The sequence below is a fragment of the Phalacrocorax carbo genome, chromosome 1 (genome assembly GCF_963921805.1).
Source record: "Phalacrocorax carbo chromosome 1, bPhaCar2.1, whole genome shotgun sequence".
Taxonomy (NCBI): Eukaryota; Metazoa; Chordata; class Aves; order Suliformes; family Phalacrocoracidae; genus Phalacrocorax; species Phalacrocorax carbo.
The window spans coordinates 160194603-160215690 of NC_087513.1; the positions used below are offsets into that span (position 1 = coordinate 160194603).

General features: G+C 42.3%; 1 protein-coding gene across 11 annotated transcripts in view; it reads right to left on the reverse strand.

Moving 5' to 3' along the window:
* Positions 1–2676: 2676 nt before the first annotated feature.
* MBNL2 (muscleblind like splicing regulator 2) overlaps positions 2677–21088 on the reverse strand; it is a 113768-nt gene continuing 95356 nt past the window's right edge. For all 11 annotated transcript variants that reach the window (XM_064440665.1, XM_064440673.1, XM_064440668.1 and 8 more), the window contains one exon: positions 2677–5606. In XM_064440665.1, coding sequence (XP_064296735.1) covers positions 5479–5606 — 128 coding nt within the window. In that variant the 3' untranslated portion in view covers positions 2677–5478. The remainder of the gene's footprint in view (positions 5607–21088) is intronic.

Genomic DNA, 21088 nt, shown 5'->3' on the forward strand with positions numbered 1-21088 from the left:
CCACCCACCACGCAGGCTACACCCTGGATGTTTTGTGACAATTAGGCTAGGGAGGACACTCACCAGAACTTGTTTTCCTTAAAAGTAGTATCCAAATCCAGCTCTTTGAAGATGAGAGGAGCAGGGCGTCTCTCCTGTAGTGATTTTCCTAAATCATAAAGTGTATTTTCCTCACTCTCTAAGAAGCTTTGGTGGAAATAATGCAACTGAGACACAACATCGCATAAGCAGCTCACATCACGATCTCCCTTGCACATTTCTTAGTGTTTTTTTTCCGCTCCTACAGCAGAAGGTATTTTCATGTAATGAAACATGTAATTTATTTTCTACAATTTCTATGGTTTCTATAATTACAGAATTAGAAGAATAAGAATTTAAAAGACATTTCTGTAATTTATTCATTCGCAGATAACCTAACTGTATATTCTCTACCTATCGCTATTTGCTCGAATACATTACATACCAGCAATAGTAACTGCTTTAGTGCAACAGGAGAGATGGTATTGCTCTTGCACCCCCACCCCACTCTAGCAATAAAAATCATCTTGCAGAAAGCAGCCTCCAGAACTGCCAATTATATGACATTAAAAAGCCAGGTTACTCAACAAAAGGCTTGGCTAGAGAAATGATTGCAGGCATAAAAAGCATGGCATGCATGTGATCAGATGCCAAGGAAGATTTTCAGCAATTCCAGGCAAGGCACTTTTTTGGGTCCCATGAATTCATGCACTGAACGCCGCTAGCAGAAGACTCAATGCCGACACTGGCAAGCAGCCTTGCCCACAAGTCCCTTTTCCATCATCACCCACGGTACAGAAACGTTGGGTTTTTCCCATGCTCTCTTCTGGAGTGAAACAACTCTTCCTGAAACAAAACCCATCTGCTGTTCTGGTAACTTGCTCAACAGACACTCCCAAAATGCAGCGCAGACATGGCTGAACCAGTTTTGGCTTCCTTTGCTGTATATAAACATACAAAGTTATCCCAGTAGGCTCTGACCCCTCAAACGTCACATCCCCTTTTGTTTCATGCTATTAATTCCAGTGGGCTGCAAAAAAAACCCCAGCCCACGGATTACTTCAGACTTTTGAACTGAAAACCGCGCAAAATGTACTGAAAATAATAATTATGCCTTATCGTCATGGCTACACGATGTGGGGACAGAGGAGATGTGCAGCCAAACACCGTGAGCGCAGACCTGGCTGGTGTGCTCTAGAGAAGGCTGATGCTGAGCAATGCGATGCTGCTGCAGTGCTCGGCCTGGGGCGAGGGACTGCTCCCTGTAGGGGAGCCGCCTTTGGCACCAAAGCTGTGGCCACCGTCTGTCCATGAGGACGTGCGTGGCGGGGGGAATGCCAAAGGTTCTGTAGGGGTATCTTACTTCATTTCGGAAACACTGACATTATTTGAAGGGGGTACGCTCCGCACACAGGGGTGTACCAAGACTGCTCATTTGGTGCAGCTCCCAAAAGTTCACGGCTCCCACGAGCGCTTCTCCACTGCCAAAGAACTGCCAAAACTGACAAGAAACAAAGCAGCTTTTAGACACGAAAATCGACGTGTCCTGGGCCTTCTTGGCAGCTGACAACTGTCCTGGATGGGGTTTAGCATAAGAAAGTGTGAACAGAGAGGGTTTCTGCTCCTGAATCGAGTTGATTTTGAATCATTTGCTGCTTCTGCCCTGCAACGCTCTTGCAGCCCTCTAACGCTGCAGTCCTTCTCTGTGCCTGCAAGTCATCCCCATATCTCCTCTCCATCCCACACGCTCGTTCTCAGCAGGCTTCTGGCTTGGTACGTTTCTGATACATCCAAACTGACCAGTTGACCTGGTGGTTTTCCAAATCACTTGTGACCTTGGGCTCCTTTCAAACCAGCCCCGTTCTGATGCAATGTATACAACTTCATGACACAAACGCTTCTTGTTTCTGCAGATTTTGTACTTCCTTTCTTTAAAGCATTAAAAAAACAGATCAGAGAAGATTGTGTGAAGAAACCACGCAGCTGCAAGCCAGAGGTTTTAATCCCTCCTCTGTCACTAGCTTGCCATGCAATCTCTGCCCTTGGGCATGCAGCTCCTCTGCGATGCTGCTCTCCCCAGGGGAACCAGTAGATAACGGGCATTATTTGTTGGTGTAATACCCTCCAAGATGTAGGCAAGAAAAGAGGATGCAGAGCATGTGCTGGTGAAAAAAAACGCCAAAGGTTAGGCATCTGCAAGCCACACTGCTGAGATAACCACTGCCCACCTGCACCCCAGCAGCACAGGCGGGCAGCAAGGGCACGAAAGGGACTGTTGGGGCTAAAGCCGTACAGTGCAGCATCCTTGGCACGCTGTACTCCAGGAGAAGAGCATGTGCTTCCTCATAGAGCATCTGCCTGTGTCCTGAACCAGGGGACTGCATTTAAGGATTTGGTACTTGAACATGCAATTGGGGGGGGGGGGGAGAGAATAGAATAGAATAGAATAGAATAGAATAGAATAGAATAGAATAGAATAGAATAGAATAGAATAGAATAGAATAGAATAGAATAGAATAGAATAGAATAGAATAGAATAGAATAGAATAGAAAGATATCCTTTTTAAAGACTCCTCCACTTTCTTTTGACTGTTTTTGTTACCCCAGCCCCCTCCTCCCAGCGCTGCACCACAAGAAAGGATCGCCCCAACTCTGCTCTCATTTTAAAATGCTTCTTTTTATTTCAGTGGTTGTACATTGGGTGAATGAATTTAACGTCACAACAGAAATAGAATGGCTATTTAACAGACCACTAGTAGTTATATGCTGAAAAAGAGTGAATGGAGGGGTTTCTTTTAACTGTTACCGAAATATTCATCGTATGCGTCGTCAATTATATTGGATGAGAGAGGCAAACAAAAAGGTATTTTAGTGAGGTGCTGTATCCTTTGAAGAAAATAAACACTGAGACATCTCAAGTAACTTGAAACCGTGTCCCAGCTACAGTATTCGCTGTCTCCGTGTTGGCCCATCTCATGGTTCTTTTAGGGGGTTTTATTTGTTGTTTTTTTTTTAATTAAACAAAGCATTTAAAATTTAATCATTTTCATTAGACTTTTTTTTTTAAAATATAAACAAAGTTTTGGCAAATAATATTTATACAGAAAAATAGTTTTAGATCTTCCCAAATTTTGAAATAGTCTATAAAATTACTTTATAAATAAATAAAATGCAGAATCTGTTGTACACGTATTTGCACATCTCTGTAATTGCCTCCTTACTGTTGGCATAGGTTTGTACTTGTACAGTTTTCAGGAATATTACAAAGTCATAAAGTCGGAAAGTGGATCTCTTATTAAAAATACATTTTTCTCTTTTTGTCTGTCAGTTTATCTGGATGAAAGAAAGACCTGATGTATCTGAAGCTTCGTCATCCATGGGCAAAAAATAGTCGTTTTGGATTAATTGTAAAAAACATAGAATAACAGTTATTTTGAAACATAAAAAGTTCACACAAAACAATGTCTTGAAGAGTTATCTACATAAAATATTTAAACAACATGGATAATTTACCATTTAGTATTATACAATAAGCTACCCAAATGCCTAAATTAACTATTATAAAAAAATAAAAACAACTTTGACAGATATAGGCAAGTTGCAGTGTCAACTACCTAGTTATAATGACTGAGAAAGTCTACAAATATTAGTGTTTTAATAGTATATAATGGTGATACCTTAACTGCTAAAGTAACAAGTTAAGATACGTTATTTTTCCACAAATTAAAACTAACGCAACGTTACAAGCACTATGTTAATTTTACAATTGAATCGTGATTATTTTCTTCTTTCGGATGATCAAATCTCCAGCTTTATATATAAATAGATAGTAATTAGACATCGGACAAACAAGATTTAGCCTGGAAAATAATTTCCTAGACAAATAATTATATGGTTAGTGCCTTCAGTCGTTCAGAACAGGCAGTGCTGCCAAAGTTTAAAATAGTTTACAATCAATCTGAAGAGGTTAAGTTAAAATACTGCAATCACTAATAATGTCCACATAGAAAACTTATGCTGCGAACAATTATACATAATATCCACTTATAACAGCTGTCTTGCTTTTTAAACAATAATTTAAAAACTATGTCATTTATGTGATACATGTGCAACATATAAAATGTGAAATATGAAATATTTGGTACAATAGTGCTTGAAACAAATCTCAAATCAAACAAACGAAATTTTAATTATACATATATAATTACCTTGTAAATCAACAAAGTATTTAAAAAAGTAAACAACATTAAAATCTGCTTCATCCATATATATGTATGTATGTATATATAATATGTATATAATTGTATTAAAGATATCTTCATACTTTTGTGACATAAAATATGTTTTTAAAGAAAAACAATTAAAAGAACTATTTTTTTCTCCACTCTAATCTGGTTACAATCGTAGAATCCAATTAAAAAAATGCAAATACAGTAACGATTTATTAAACTGAATCTCGTTCTACATTCTTAGTGTTCAGTTACTAGTCTAGATTAAAGTCACCTATGAAGTTTCAGTGACTCAACTGAAGTTTAATTAAATTAGAGTATCATACAAATGTCTTCATCTACAGCCTTCTTTTTCGCCTTTTCTTTTGTTAGTTTGGTCTTTTGTTTGTTTGCTTGTTTCTTTGATTTTACACTTCTAGAAGTTACTTCTTAACAGCTCGGATCTTTTTGGTAACCTGACTATGAGTTTGAAGGATTATTCGCTTCCGGTGAGATTTGACTGTTGGCATCAGGCTGACTTTCATCAAGTCTGATGTGACAAAATTTAGGCACTTCTGCAAAGTCTCTTTTAAAAACATTATAAATATACTTGTAAAATAATATTCTCAAGACTTTGTTCTTTTGGGGGTTGAAAGGGGTACGAAGGTCATACTGTGCAAAATTTTTAAATTTTCTTCTGCTATTCTGCTATGGTTCAAATGCAACTTCTCCATACAAGTCAAACACCAACCATGTGCATCTAAAGAATTTGTGCTTTACTTTGGACTTCTGGCTAAAAATATTCAGATTGGCAGGGTGAGGTGAAGGACGCTGGGCTGCGTTTCACTTCCTCCGTCTTGGAATCAACTCGCTAGGGGAGCAAGACCAAGATTTTGTTTTAGCAAACAGAAGAAAAACCTGCAACTGGGATAAGTTTTTAGCCGATCAAACTTAATTATTGCTGAGCTCGAAAGATTCATAAACACTGAATCTCACGAGGCTAACTTAACTGGACCATTTCCATTAGGTATAGTTATGGAGAAAAGACAATATTTGCAAGAAGTAAACTATGCTTAGAAAATCTTTAAAACTAAATGTTACCCTTTATGTCTTGAAACATCACAGCTGGTATCAGGTAGTTAACTATTTTAGGTTGGAGTATAGTAAGCATACCATATTTAATATTCATATATGACATAGCAGCACTAGCTTTTTCGAGTTTGTGATTTGTCCATAAGAACAAATTCTTGACTTAGCATGCAGTTTGTGGCAACTCTAGAGAGGAGGAGACAGGGTAGTATGTACAGTAGCCGTGCTTGGCCGTCCGCAGGGAGGCTTCGTGACACTCTGTTCCGCTCCTGCCAGCTATTTCAGGATTATCTGTTAAGAGAAAGGAAAGCGTGATTGCGCTTTTAGGTGATGCGGGGAGAGCAGTTTGCCCAGATGGCCGGCACTGGACTAACTAAGCTCGGGCGCAGCTCGTACGGGACAGCATCCCGTATCCTCATGCTGCCTGGGAGGCGTTTGCGCTTCACAAACCTGGTCGTCTTCCCATGCACAGGTCCTCACATGTGTGAGGACACGCAGAGGGGGTATTTTATGTGTCAAAATACTGGAGACCGCGCCAATGCACTGATGCTACAAAGGAAAGGCCTGGCCATAGGTAGGGTGCATACCCTCAGCCCGGCTGTCAGTGGAGCGGGGAGCAGCCCTGGTCTCCTGAGGAGGCTCACAAGTGCATCGGTGCCTGCTGCGGTTCTCCAGCTCCCACCCTGCTCCCACAAAGTCAGGAACGACCAGGGGAAACAGTGGAGGCAGGGCCCCTTGACACTAACAAGCAAAAAAATGTACTGGGCTGGGTGTTTTCAACAAACTAAAGTGTTTTTTCAATGCACTTTCAACAGCTGCTTATTTCCTATAAAAATTGGCAGCAGGTCGGCAAACTTGAGAGGTTTTTCATGCTTCCTTATGTCAGGAGATCCAGGGGGATGATCGTAACAGTACCTCTGTGCGCCTAGCTAGTCACTAACCTTGCTGCTTTACCTCCACAATGTCTCAAACTGAGGGTGAAGCAACCATTTTACAGCCCAAAATTCTCACGCTTCCAATACTGCAAAGGTTAAATGCACAATGTGCCCAGCAAGAGACTCAACCTGCTCACAGTATTGGAAAACAGTTCAGATTTCCACCACCTGCCTGACACATCTGTCAGTGAAAGTGATGTCAAAAGCCAGGGGTGTGATGTTTTGTCACGTCATTGCTAATCTGTGCTCTGGACTTAAGCACAGGTCAAGGAATCAGACCGCATCGGCTGCTCTTCCTGTTTAATTTGGCACTTGACATATTTTTAAGCTGTATTTGTAGGTGGTATGCAAGACAGCCATGACAGCACTTTGACCTACTTGTGTATTACGAAGCTAGACCGCTGCTTAATGCAATATTTATTTCAAAAGGAAAAAAAAAAAGAGGTTTTGAAAATAACTTTCAGCAACATACTACCTCTGACATACAGACTGCTAAAAAGAAACACGCTTGCCTCTGCACAGAGGGCGCTTGTTCGAGTCCCCTGCCTGGTCACCTTTTAACACACCTGTAGCCACTGCATGAAGGCTGCTCTGAAACCAGAGAGGATTGCTTTGTTCTAGGTACAGCACGGCATGGCATGCCACCAGGACTCCTAACTATTGCCTAGAGACCTCAGCCAACAAAAATATTGCCAATGAGATGAAGCATTTGCAGCAGCGACGTAAATCCTGTCACACCTGAGAGTTGCCCTCCTTTCTCCCGGAGGAGAAGGGGAAGAGCCTGGTTCTGGAGAGAGGCAGGGTACACAAAACCTCTGAACCCCAGTTCCTACAGCTTTTCCCTTCTGCTTGAGCTTGCCATCTGACTGACACAGCAGGAGCGACAGCCCCCGTTGCTCTGGGAGGCCAGGGACCGTCTGCATCGCTATTTGCGCTCTGTACAAAACTACCAGCTCCCTGACCCCACCTAACTTGCTGGCATGCCAGAGAGTCATCTCTGATTACCATCAGCACTGAAAATCTGGTGACACGCGAGGCCCCATTGTAGTGACATTGTACAAACACCTGCTGCTCCAAAGGGCTTAACATCTAAATACATCATACATACAACAAGGACTTATATTTTTAATGAACTTCCACCCATTGTGAGTTTGTTAGCTTATCGCCTATCTTCTGTTTCCTATTGAAATAACAAAGAAATACCTTTGCTGGAATAATGAAGCCCTGCCTGTGACAGCCCTCGTCCATCTACAGCATGGTGATTTGACAGTATGTACCAAGAACTAGCTGTGCTGAAAATAAGAAGTGACCAAGATTATCAGCACTGATATTTTTAGCATGTTACAACCCAACATGTCAATGTAATTAATAAAGCAGCTTTAGCTATACTGGGTTAGCCATAATCACGCAAGTGTATTTAAAGGACCCTAAGGTCTGAGTGTATTTAAAGGATCCTAAGTTCTGATTTAATGGGACATTACCTGAAATCTACTCAGTGTAAAAATACCCAGAATTTCAGTCACTGCAGCTGCCTGCATCGTCTGCCAACTTTTGAGGGGATAAACTTGCATTTTCCTACAGCTTTTTTTCTCCCTGTACAGGGAGACAGCTCACTGCCCCTTATGACAAGACATCCTAAAAGGTCAAACAGCCCCACAGGACTGATGCTCCTAATTCCTCCAGAAGGGGTGACAGAGGAGGCAGAAGGCCTCATCTCAGGCTGTATCTCGGGAAAAGCGTAGGACTATCCCTGGCACTTTGATTAACCCAAGTGCAGCTCACCCTGCTGCCTGCCAGGCAGGACGGAGGGGTCCTGGGCAGCGTCGAAGAGCAGGGACCCCATCTCTACTACGCTCTGGCAAGTGGCAGAGCCCAGGTAAGGACTTCCACCGCCCCGTCCCTATTCCTGCCATTTCTCCCCTCCTCTCGAAACTCAGGAAACAGCAAAGACAATGTAAACACTTTCCTTTTGTGCACAAGCACGTCCTGTTTACGCGGCTGCGGGTGCAGGAGCAGCTGGAGCTCTCCCCACTGCGGGCTTCTTCCCACTGCCAGTGGCTACAGAGCTGGCTTGCTCCCACCACATCGTCCTCGCTGTGCCGCCGCTCGTGCAGGGCATGAAACTAGGGCATGTTGCACCCTGGCTATTTCTAGTACACGTAGGAGTCCTCCTAGGAAAAAAACCCCTCAAGTCTCTCCTTCAGAACAAGCTTCTCCAATGCGGAGATGCAGAACTGAGGAGCTAGTTTTTTGTTTTGTTTTGTTTTTTTAAAATCTGAGCCACAAAGAGTAATATATATCCCATAGTCTTTAATTATCTGTTCACACCCTATTTCTCAAAAGATATCACAACCCTGCCATAGCTACATACACATGTATCACCTTCTGCAACTGGTTTTTTCACTGTGTCTGACAGAGAAACATAAAATGCTGAACTACTTTACATGGAAAACACACTGAACCTCTTCTGTTTCATCTACAAACAAAGTAATAAACTGTGATGGAAGAGAGACGCTATCTAAGTCTGCATCACTGCTAATTGCTCCACTGCTTGCATGCTGAAAAAGGAGAAGCTGTACAGAACACACCGACCGACCAAGGGACATCCCTGCAAACACCTATTACAGAGTCTGCACTCCCTCACTACTTGCAAATAGGCCCAACAACCTTCCTGTTTGCTACTGAATTACATCTCAAATGTATAAATGTATGACTCATCATACTTGCAGTGATACTATTATATCGTTATACTTCACAGCAACTTGAGATAATGTATTGATAATTCTACCGTGGTATATATAAGCATGAAAAACTGAAAAATAAGAATACACAATGAGCGTGCATTGTCCCATGTACAAAGGTCTACAGGTCAAACATGGGAAAGCATTTCCTCATGTTCTATATGAATAAGATCCACAGGTATGGATACAGATGTGCCAGAAAACATATCTTCTGCTGCTGCAGTAAGAGACCTAATAAGAACACTATTTCTAGCAGAATCGGAATGGCCTGGCACTTACAGTCTGGGGTATTAATGCAGAGAATATTTAATAACAGCAAAGGGCATTCTTTGAGGCTATCACAGGCATAGGGTACCCTCTCCATTGCCTTCTTGCCTGTTACCTGTTTAAAGTGCCAGAAAGCTGGCTATCCTTTAGACTAGAATCACTAAAATTGTGCCAATGCTAGTTACTAGACCTCACTGAAACTGCAAATACATACAGCGAACCTAAATTTCTGCAAATTACTTTCTAACTACCAAGCAGGATTTGCTCTTCCAAATTCTCCAGCTCTTCAGAGGTGGCATTTTCAGCTCCCAAATGCCAAGACTTCCTTTTCTATGAGAGCATGGCTCTTTTAGACCCTTACCTTCAGGACCTCTGAATGACCACAGTGGTCATTAAGCCCCTGGTGCAACACCAAACATCGCTGAATTCAGCCAGGGTTGCTCCTAAGGGTGATAAGAGTTCTGCACTGTGGTCCATGGGAATGGCAACCAAGAGAGATGTTACTGCAAATGGTTTCAGCTTCTCACCAAACTACCAACCTATGGTACACAGCAGACAAATCGACACCAGCTTGGGATTTCCTGAGACCCAGCAAAGGTGGCTCTGACTCGTTATTGTCCCAAGACTGAAAAAGTAAAATTAAATTTAAATTAAGGTGTGAATTCTTTTCTGACACCCAAGTTACTATGTGCACTGCTTTACTTGATACCGTTCACAGAATTAACTAAATTACCTAGAATCACGACGGGGTACCAGGAATTTCAAGAATACCATTTGGCTTGAGTTTCTGTTTTGAGGCTAAACTCATGAAGCTTCTTTATATCCTTTGTCTTGAATTGTGTTTCCAGGTGCGGATTTATTATACAATGATGCGTACAGAAAATTTACCATTCCGCATGAATTCAGGGTACATGAACTCTTGTTCAACTAAAGGCCTGTCACAGTGGATCAGCTGGAAAACGTGACTTTGTATCTACCTCTGAGAAGTTTCTTTCAGAAGTTTTGAAATTATTTCTCCATATTACAATTTGTGCTCTCAGCGTTAATATGGGGGGGGGGGAGGGGGGGAGTATTAAGATCATATTTGACCTCCACATTATGAAGCACTTATCCCTCCAAAAATAAATTCATGCATAACAAACATTTCAGACTGCTCAGCTTTTCATTTTAAGAGCAATGTAGTAATAAGAGTTTCTTGTAGACAAGTTTCATTTCAGATCATTTGGACATGTGTGCCCCAGCTGGTCACCCTATTTTACATCTTCCTAGCCTACCTCAGGCAACTTATTTTAGCATGAGACAGATTATCAACTCATGATGCTTTTTTCCCCTCCACCAAATATAAGAGTCTGTGGCAAACAGTTCACACTGAGGTATTTAACTTCTACACACCTGCGTCAGGGCAGATGAATCCTACCACAGTGACATTTTCTATTTTTAATGTTTTTCACACAAGTAGCAGACTGGTCAGATTTATCTAGGGTATATATTAAAAACGACAGATATTTTCAGACAGCCGACTCATATCAGGCTTCTCCTGCCTTCTAAAAATAAAACTAACACCAAGTATTTTTTCCCTTTGACACGAAACCCAATACTATTTATATTTCTCCCTGCCTTTGGGAAATGCCTCCATCTCTCTATTTTTCATTTTCTCTTAGAATGCTCTTTTGTGGCATGTGCCTTGTTCTTTTTCTTCAAAACAAATCAGTCTTTTTTTTTTTTTGATGGAAAGTGGAAAAGGATGAGTAAATATTCAGACATTTACTGAGAGTAATAACTATCGTATCAGTTATGCTTGGTCGTACTTAATTTTTACATAGCCTTACAGATGGACTATTCACCTCCTATTTCTCCATGGCTTCAGCAGCAGCACCTCCACAGAACTGAGCTTTCCAATTCCCTGCCCTAGGACTCCCACTGACATTCCCCCAAGGGATGGCATTTGCCTCTGTCCACCACTGCCTTGCACCTGAGCTGGCTCCAGCTCTCGCTTGCATTAAAAGCAGCCTGCCTGCTCCCAACGCTCAGGGTAGAAAGGTGCTGGGGTACACACGTCTCATCTCTCCCACCTTAGCTGTTGTCCTGTCCCCTTTCCTGGCCTGGCACTAGATGTAATGCCCTGCTCCAAGTCCCTTCCTGACCTACTGTCTATACTACATTGCAGGTCTTGTCACTGCCACAAGAGCTTCTCTTCCTTGTCTCTACCGTATACATTTGCACATTCGTGCACCCATCATCTAACCTCAGGCCTGCCTCACTCATCTGTCCCTTTTCACTTTCAAAATTCATGGTCAAAATTCAGTGTCAAACTAGCATCCTTCTACAGGCTCACCTGCAAACACTGAAAAGAAAAAAACCCAAATAAAACCTAAAGGAACTACTAATAGGGTTGGAGGGACCTGCTGAAAGCATTTTGTTACCCCTGCTATCACTGCCAATCACTTCATCACTTTTCACAAACACGCTGAGCTCCACCTTGCATCACTGGCTTCTTCCCATTGCTACTCCTGATGGCCAGAAATCTCATTCTCATTTCCAGCATATTATGATTTAATGTATATGTGCTTTGTTTTCTCACTAACTGTGGACCTCTCCTCAATTCAGGAGTGAAGAAGGATTCTTATCTTATTGCTTCTCCATTAATCCAATGCATCCCCAACACATTTGTCTACTTTGCTCATCAGTAAGGTGACCTCTGATTTATATGAAGAGTGAGATGTCTAGGTCAAAATGATCTCCTTGGTTACCTGCCCACACAGTTACTAATATAGGGGGCATCAGGCGTTTGTTTCCTGAGGGATGGAGGTCCTATTTGCTTGGCTTTCTCACAGCCCATCCCCTGACATGGTAATTCTGGTGCCCTGCTCCCACCTCTCTTCTCTTCCCTAAATCTGAGTGTGCCCACTTCTGCCTGTCCCATAGGTTGATAATATGCATTTGGAAAGGGCTGCGGGTGGGATGTCCCTGTGGAAGTAGACACATCTGCTAGCACATTTTCATTCCATCAGGCACAAGCTGTTGGCCATCAGGGTGTCATACAGCTGACGAAGACCTTGTCTGAATCCAGCTCTTCACGATGATCTAAAGAAAAGATCAAGGCAATTATGGGATCCCGAAGGCCTGAAGGGTTCAGCAGCATCATTCTTTTCATTTAATATTCACGAGGTCCTGAAAGAGAGTCCAAAGCCACTTGTGCTGCCAACTCCTTAGCATGCTTATGAGCTTCAACAGGTATTTACTCAAGTAATGATGTATAATATTTAAGTTCAACTTAATAGGTATTTACTCACTCTGAAGAAACAGGGCTAGTTGTTTTAGAAATTAAAGCAATCTGGCTTTATTTATTCTTCTTTAAAGTAATAAATAATGCAGTACTAAAAATTGATCATAACATACTCTAATATATTCTACCAAAATCTATTTTTAACTGATCGCACAGGCAGCAGATGGACTACATAGAAACGAGAAAACCACTGCTGTAGTGTTTTAGGAGCACCCGTGCAGTGACTGTTTTGAATAGCCACTCAATTTTACCTTTCAGCAGGTCTGAGCTACTGCAGTCATCTGCGTTTTTCACTTCCTAATTTCAGGTAATTTTCCTTCTCTTTATGAATTTTATAAACTGCTGGAATAGGCTTACGCAGAAGAACTGGGAGCACAAAGGAGTGAAAAGCCAAGCACAAGTTGTGCATTACCTGTGAAAAGTGCTCGTATTCCTCTTGTAAGGGTGCTACTTCTCCCAACCTGCATTTTCTCAGGTGTCCTCACCTAGCACTTCTTATTTTAACAAAACCTGCTTTGTATTTTCCTCTTACACATCATGCATGCCCCAATCATGCAAGACGAGGCTGCCATTACACACGTGGCATCCTTTTTAGGCGAACACTGCCACTGCACGCAGAGCACAGCTAGTACTTCTGCAGGTTCCCCCAGCAGTAACCACCTCCCTGAAACCCCTCCGATCCCAAAACCTGGCGCTCCAGTTCAGACTCCCTTCCAAGCAAGGGACGGTCCACTGCAACATCCAGAATTTAACTCAAACACAGAAAGGTACCCAATTTATGTTCATCAAGGTTACTCATCAGACACCACACATATAGCACTTGTGTCAGTTTTAGAAAACTCACTATACTTACAACTTCTCTGGGGAAATCTTAATGTTCCTGGCTTTTGACTGTTTACCTCCTCTTAATTTTCTTCTTGCCAGAATACTCTCACATAAACAGACATACGTACTATTGTGTGTCACTGCAGATAATATTGCGCTAAAAAACGAAGTCAGTCAAAGTTAACAAATCTCTGCCTCAAGCTGAAAGTCATGACAGGTACAACAAACAAAGAAATAAATAGATGTTTCCACTGCGGTTACATGTTCAGCCTCCTGAACACTCATAGCCAAAGACTGGCATTTCTGGTGGGCAATAAATCATATGCTGAGATAAAAATATGATATTTGTTTAATTCATGGGAAAATAGTTGGAGCCGCTAGAGATGCCCAGATGCAATTATTTCAAAGAACAGAATCCCAGACAACTACATCTGGAGCTCTGCACTGCACTGTGTTGTTAAAATTTTATGATGGAAAAAAAACGGACTCACATGAGCTGTGTGTACATGCTAAGCACAACGAAACAAACTTGTTTTTCCCCAAATGCCTACAAAATGACTTGACCTCAGAAAAATTTTCCTATGTTTAAATAATAAATATATGCCCTGCAAGACTTTTACTCAACTTGTCAAAGTATCATTTGTTGAATAATTGAAAGCAAGAGCAGAAAAGGAAGTTATCACATCAAACATAAACACATTTTTTTTAAACTGCAATGATATGAAAGCTAAAACAGCCTGTAACAGGAAAGGGAAGTATGTCTTGATTTTTGTTCTATAAAAGAGAGGAGTGTGTGCCCCCGCTTACTGCTCATGTTATGTGATACTGCCATCTAGCAGGCTACCAAAGCAAGTCAGGTTTTGGTCCTCTGCAGGGGAGGGTGTGTCTGAGGGGGGGAATTAAAAAAAAAATCAAACCACCAATAAACCAGAGGTTTTCTGTTTCTTCCCACTGGCTTGTTGTATATGAGCATGTGATCTGTGTGCAAGTCTGCCAGAAGTCTTCATCATCTACACAGAAAAAACACCCTATCTTAAGAGATGAAAAAATGTTATTAAAAGTAAACCAAACCCTTGGTTAAAGTTTGCAGGAGACTTAAAACAGAGTTCCTTTGAATTTTTGAGAGTAGTATTTTGGGTTTGCTTCTTTGCTGCCTTACAGTTTAAGACACAAAGTTTTGCCACAGATTTTATAACGTCAGTTGTTTCAAGGCAATTCAAAGGGTCTTTTCTTGATGCTGCTTGAGATTTGTTGTGGGCTTTAAGATTGGAAACTCTCCCTTCCCGAGTCTGAAAGTTACAGCTACTTACATGTAACTCAGTGTCTTCAGACTAGGTAACTTGATTGAATGGAGGCTTGTGATTCTTGGGTGTTCAGCATGAAAGAGGCAGCAAGAGGTTTACATTTGCCTTTCCTACCGTGACAAGCTCTTGCCGTTCAAACACCTTCTTTAGACAAATGACTTTTCATGATCAAGGATTGTTTAGGTTCATTTTTCCAGCCTGGTGCAGGTACAAGGCGAGGTGTCCGGTTCTGCATCCCAGATGCCAGGGTTAGCCAGTACCCCTGCGTGGTGCAGAAAGGCACCACCACTAATGGGCTCGCTACATGCCCCACACTCTTCTGAGGGACCTGCTGCCTCAAAGCATTTCCTCTGATAATGTGTCTGAGAAAGGAACTTATTCTTCTAGCTCCTCTGTTGGAATTTTTCACTCCAATCACATTTTCTGCTGTTAGAACAGAATTTTCTACAGTAGTATTTAACGTGGGACTCTACGGAATTTCTAGACCAAAACTTTTGCTAAAAAAAATGGACAAAAACTGTTTAAATACTTATTATTCACAGCAGAAGTGCTTTCCTACCTGTTCCCTCACTCCCGTAGAAACTGCAGTTAAAGCTTTTCAAATCACTAAGAATTTTGCATGGGCTCTTACTTGTAATGCTGTTGTATACTGGCACTAAAGATGAAAATAACATTTGTTTTCCCTTCCCACCTTCCTACCAAAAAGCTTGCTTTCAACCAACAAAAAAGGCCGTTTCCTGCTACCTTCCAGATTTTTCAGTAAATTTTCTCAGTATATTGCTACTCTTCTCCCCCCTTTACAAGTTCAGCAGGTTTCCACAAGGAGGAAAGGGAATGTGAGACAGAAGCAGCCTTTTCACCCCTCAGCAGCGCTGATGAGAGCCGTCTGCCCTGCCAGAAGGCTTCCTGGGGTTAGATGGGTAGACTGGAGAGGAAGCCTTTTTTGGGGACACCAGGGAGCAGCTGACGCTTCTGCTTTATGCAGAAGAAGAAAATAGCTTGAATAGGTGCCACGTCACATTTCGGTCTAAGGGGAACCTGCCTCCTCTGGGGGCGGCAGCCGCCTTTGCCGGGCACTCTGGCAAGGAGAGGTGCTCTGTTACTGCATGCCCCGGCTCCCCTCCCGCCCCAGGGAGCTGCCACGCACCGTGTCTCAAATCCCCACAAACATTTGGCATGTTTGTATTTTATGCTATCTTAACTACTTTTTTGAATTCTGGGCCAAATATTTTAGTTGTTCTTTTGTTTGTGGCACTCCAATGTAACATAACTATTTTTATTTTCACTTAATTGTATTTTTACAAATTTTGACACAACTGAAGGCTACTGAATGATTTCCTAATTAATATCTGCATAATTGCCACCTAATTTAGTGTGAATGCTGATGCATAATTTAAAACAGCTGTGCTTGATAATCACAAGCTTTAGCACAAGCCAGCCTGTTGATCTTATATTTCTTTCCAGCATGGCCTATGAGTATTTCATTTTTCTACTGGATCTGCCTCTTAATTTTTTCTTCTTGGTTAAAGGTCATAAAACCAGAAGAACAATGTTGTCACTAAGTAATACCTTCCAGCAGCACTCTCTGTAATGCTATTTTTATACTGTCAGTCTTTGGCCCGTTTTCATTGCTACAGAAAAATAAAGCCACTGAAGTGCTGTGAGCAAGGCTACCTTCTTCAGAATACTTTGGAATTTGGTAATTGTCCTGTAATAATCAAGACCTAAGGAAGCACCCACTGAGCCTGAGAAACACCGATTAAGACACAGAAATGCTGGTGTCTTATCTCCTGTCACAGTCAATGGGGTGATACAACCTAGCCAGTGCGCCAGCTGAGCTTGGAGATCACTTCATGTGAACACCCACTGCAGGCTCAGGTCATTTGCTCGCCAGGGTTTTAGTACCATTTGGGCCAAGGTGTCCTGCCCGTTGTCCAGCTGCCAGTTCACAAGCATGCAGATTTGTCTGCAGGTCCTGAATTGCATCTGTCAAGCTTATCAAAATGTCTTGGATAACCTAGACATCCAAGATTATCTTAGGACAACCTTAAACGCCAGTAGACACATGTTTAGGCAACTGAACCACACCCTGGGTGACTCTTGAAGGGTGAGCCGGACTATTCTCCAGACTTTGTCTGACTCTGCTGATAACCTTCACAGTCTGCAATGGGCACTTAAACTTCTAGCTTGCATGTAGACACCCATACGCAGACAGCAACTCTTGGGTGTCTCAATTTCAGGCTGAGTCCTAACCTTTTAATCCTTGTAGGACTCACCAATGCATATATGTAAATGAAGCAATCATAAGGCTTTCTACCTAGAAATTTAAAGTCCCCCCAAAACAGCTGTTGGCATTATTCAAAATAGAAATTAAGTCCCAGAATTCAGGATAACACCTCTCTCAAATAATGTCAGGATAGATCATCCTGTGTGAAATCCTATGTCTACCTGTGAGTGAAACTGAGCAGGTAACAGTTTCCTTGCTTGCTTGAGTACTGCTAGTCCACTAGCTACTGGAGTAATAATTAAAAGCTGTGTTAAAGATCTCGGAAGTATATATTTACACACAATTACTGTATTAATATTTTCAGTAAGATGTTTTACATACCTCTGCCCACACACATGCACTAGAGGGAGCCAGGACCAAACCCTCAGTATACATGCCCTAATGCTGCTGCTCACCATCATTTCATGCTTTCTGGAACTTCGCTGGTTTCATCCTCCAAAAAATGTTGTCGTCATCCCCAAACAACAACTGAACGTAGATTCATTAAGGATCTAACCCTGAGGTAAGGTTAAGCAACTGCAGCTCCCAGCCCAACTCTGGTGGGAACAGCTGGAGCAGTTGCGAAGCAGGGAAGGGGAAAAGGGGAAGGACCTCTCTCGCCTCTGACTGGTCATGCTCCCGGACTCCTCATGTACCTTTGGAAGTCCACCTGCCTTTCACTGAAAATTCCAAGCTGAAATCTCCCCTCCATCCCCTCTCATCACAGCCTGGCAGCTAGAGTAAGCGGGGACACCCCCTCACAAGATGTCTACACTCAGTGAACGGCAACACGACCAGCTCTTTTATCAACTGAGTCAGTCTTTAATCAGGATTTGTAAAACAGGGTTTTTGCCACAGCACTTTTACTCCATCCTGTTTTCATTGCACTGAGCCAAAGTGATTCTCCTCCCCCCTGAAGTACACCGCAAGAAAATTATTTTGGTTTTAAAACCTAGCTTCCGTTAAGTCAGGAAAAGCAAGAGACTTCCAATTTTCTATATATTCTTAACTGGTGTCACCCTGCACGGATGTACTATGGTACAGCGGTTAACCCTACCCAACCTTCTCACGTGCCTCGTGCCATACACTGAACACACAACGCGTAGAGTTGCTAGCCAAGCGTGACCGGCTGCGTGTGTTGTCAACGAAGGCACGTTTTGTACGTTATTTTCAGAAAGAAAGGGCACAGAGAAGACATGAGACATAAGTTCATCTTTTTTTTCAAAATACAAGCTGACAGCACATACTAAATAATTTACTGGACCCAATGGAGTTGTTTAGTTTTTTTTAGCTGTCAGCTGAGACTCTCTAACTTTTCGGATGTTGACTTTTCCTTCCACTGGTGCTTCAAGGACACCGGGATCACCACACTCAACCCAAGGAAGTCCGGCAATCTTTCCCCAGGCCAGAATACTAAGCCAAACAATATTGAGCTAAATGATTAAGCCCTGCTACAACTTTCTTTTCATGCCTGGCATTGTGAGGAGAAGCCGTGGGAGCTGAAATGGGATGGGCTGAAGGCTGCAGGTTGATTAAAACAGTGTGGCAGAGACACTGGAAAGAGTTAACGGTATCCCACAGATATGTAAAGCAGTGTGGCACAGACCAGGAAAGGAAATTTCATCTAGATGGCAACAAAAAAGTCCTTTTCTGAAATACAGAGGAGAGTTTAAATCCATACAAGAGGACACAAACAAAGGATGTTATGACTATGAACAAAGTCTTAATCCAAGTTAATTACCTGTGCTTCTTGGGCTAAAGAAATACTGAGAGTTAGGACCACAGAGTTACTATGGGGCCTTTCCCAGTGTTGTAGCTTTGTCTCCAGCTCTTAGGAGGTTGTCAATAAACAGCAAACTTGGAGATTTGCCGCTTATAAAGAAGTAACAACTACTACTTTCCTACCTTCAAACACACTATTTTTTTTTACAGTAGCTTTTACAGATTTGCAATGACTAAAACAACGGCAGGAGTGAGAAGAAAAAGACAGCGATGGCACATGCTACAGAAACCAACACGAAAAGCTGCTGGGGAGGGACTCATCTCCTCCACGTGCAGTGCTGCAGAGCTGTGGTTATGCACCTACGCTCCTTCCACAGGCAAGAGAAAGAGGCAGGACCCTTCAGGGCAATTTACCTTGCCCTAACACGGACTTCTAGAAAAGCAGATGAACTGGATGCCGAACTTCCAAATGGCTGAAGTTAAACAAGTGGAAACCCGTCCCCATGTTAAACCATCCTTTAATTTCAGCATGGAGTTATATGTATACACACGCACAAATATATACAACTAAATAAATACAGACAGACACTTTTTACAACTCCTGTTAAATTTAAAATGCTCTAATCCTCCAATGCAAACAAATTCTGCACTGGGAAAGGAGGGACTCTGCCTGCCATCCCGATAGATTGGAAAATGCAGTAAGGCACACCTATGTCTCCCCAGCAGCACTAGTTACTCGTGTGGAAGTATTCTCATTAGCTAAAAAAAAAAACCCCACCCCTGCTTACTGGTTCTTTTGTAGGTGTACGTGGATTTATTCTCCTTCAGCCACAGTCGGCCCCCCTCTGGGGCTCAGGAGTGTGGGTGGTGGAGCTGCCCTGGCCGCATTCCCATGCTGGAGAGGGTCCCCAGATGGCCCCCTCCCCAAACCGCCCCGTTTTCTCATAGACCCTTGGCATCTTCAAGTCCCTCTGTCACCACTTTGAGGTCACAAAACTACACTGGATACCACCAATTTTCTGCTGCAGGTGCTGTTCTGGGAAGGACAGTGAAATGCACCATTTGCCTGCTGCACTTTCCTCCTCGTCCCAAGCATTTTTTCATTAAAACAAGCTAGCTCTCAGAAAAGAACGCACAAAATGACAACCTTCTTTTGATGAAAATGCTAGAAGCACAAACACGACAATGCTGGCAAAGGAGCCTTTTAAAAAAAAAAAGAAGAAAACCAGAGAAAACGGACTGGTTTGTGTTTCTTTAACAAAGCAGGGTGTATTTCAGAGGTAGTATATTTTTCCTAAGCTATTATAAATAAACTCTTGCGGCAACTTCTATTTTTCCATGGGATACTTAAATAGTTTTGGGACTGGCAGTAAAAAAAAAAATAAATCTGCTGGTATAACATTATTAAGCAAAACATTTTCACTGTTTTTTGTAATTCCCTGGCAGGTGGAAGGGAATGAATCAATGGGCGAGCGTTTCTACTAGGTCTGCAACAGCTTGTCGGTCTGGCCAGGAGCAAGACACGGAAAGGTGATGGGAACACAGCCCTTTGCTTTTGCTTGGTGAGCAAATCTGCTTGCTTCCTCCTCAGTTTGGCCTCTCAAAACCTGAGGGAAAACAGCTCTCAGGTGGAAGGGCCTGAGCATGGTCCCAAAGCAACAGAAAAGCCAGAGTGACCCAAGCGCTCTGCAAACCCCGCTCCTGGCAGATGCTAGGTGCATCGGGGTGGGAATCTCCAGGGGATACTACGGAGGAGTCAAAACTACACGCTCAGAGCTGTGACAGGTATGTCTTGCCTGGGAATCAGGTCCTACAGGAGGAGGGGGAAACCCTACTGAAATGAAAACTGCCATTAACATAACAAGCAGCAGAAGAAAAGGAGCAAGTATCATCTTTCCCAGCCTGCCTCTACCAATAATAACCCTAGGGGTTCTTGGTAACAATGTCCTTCCTCAGGAAAATATAATCCCCAGGTTAAGGATACACTTTGAAACATAAAGCAGGCATAGTCATAAATATCTCGAGTGCTGTTTTGATCACTAGCATTTATAGAAAATATCCAGTTTTGTTTCTATTTTGTTTCAGCTACCTCGTCCCGCTTGTGATTTTAGACCGCTTCCATGCTTACAAATCACTCACTTCCACACACCGCATGGAAGCCTACATTAACGCACCTGAACCGTTTGAAACCTGTGATGATCTTCCTTTTGAACTTAGGAGTTAATAACAGACTTTTGTAAGTAGTCCAGTACTACGGTGATTCTAACTCCAGCTGGGTTAATTACACAGTAATTAGGTACAAACATCGCAACACAAAACACAGCTACATCATTATTTGCAACAAATGTTAACTCTAAATAAGTGCAACCTGTCCCACAAACACTTGCTATAAACGACTTAAAAATAAAAGTAAAATTTGATGGGGTA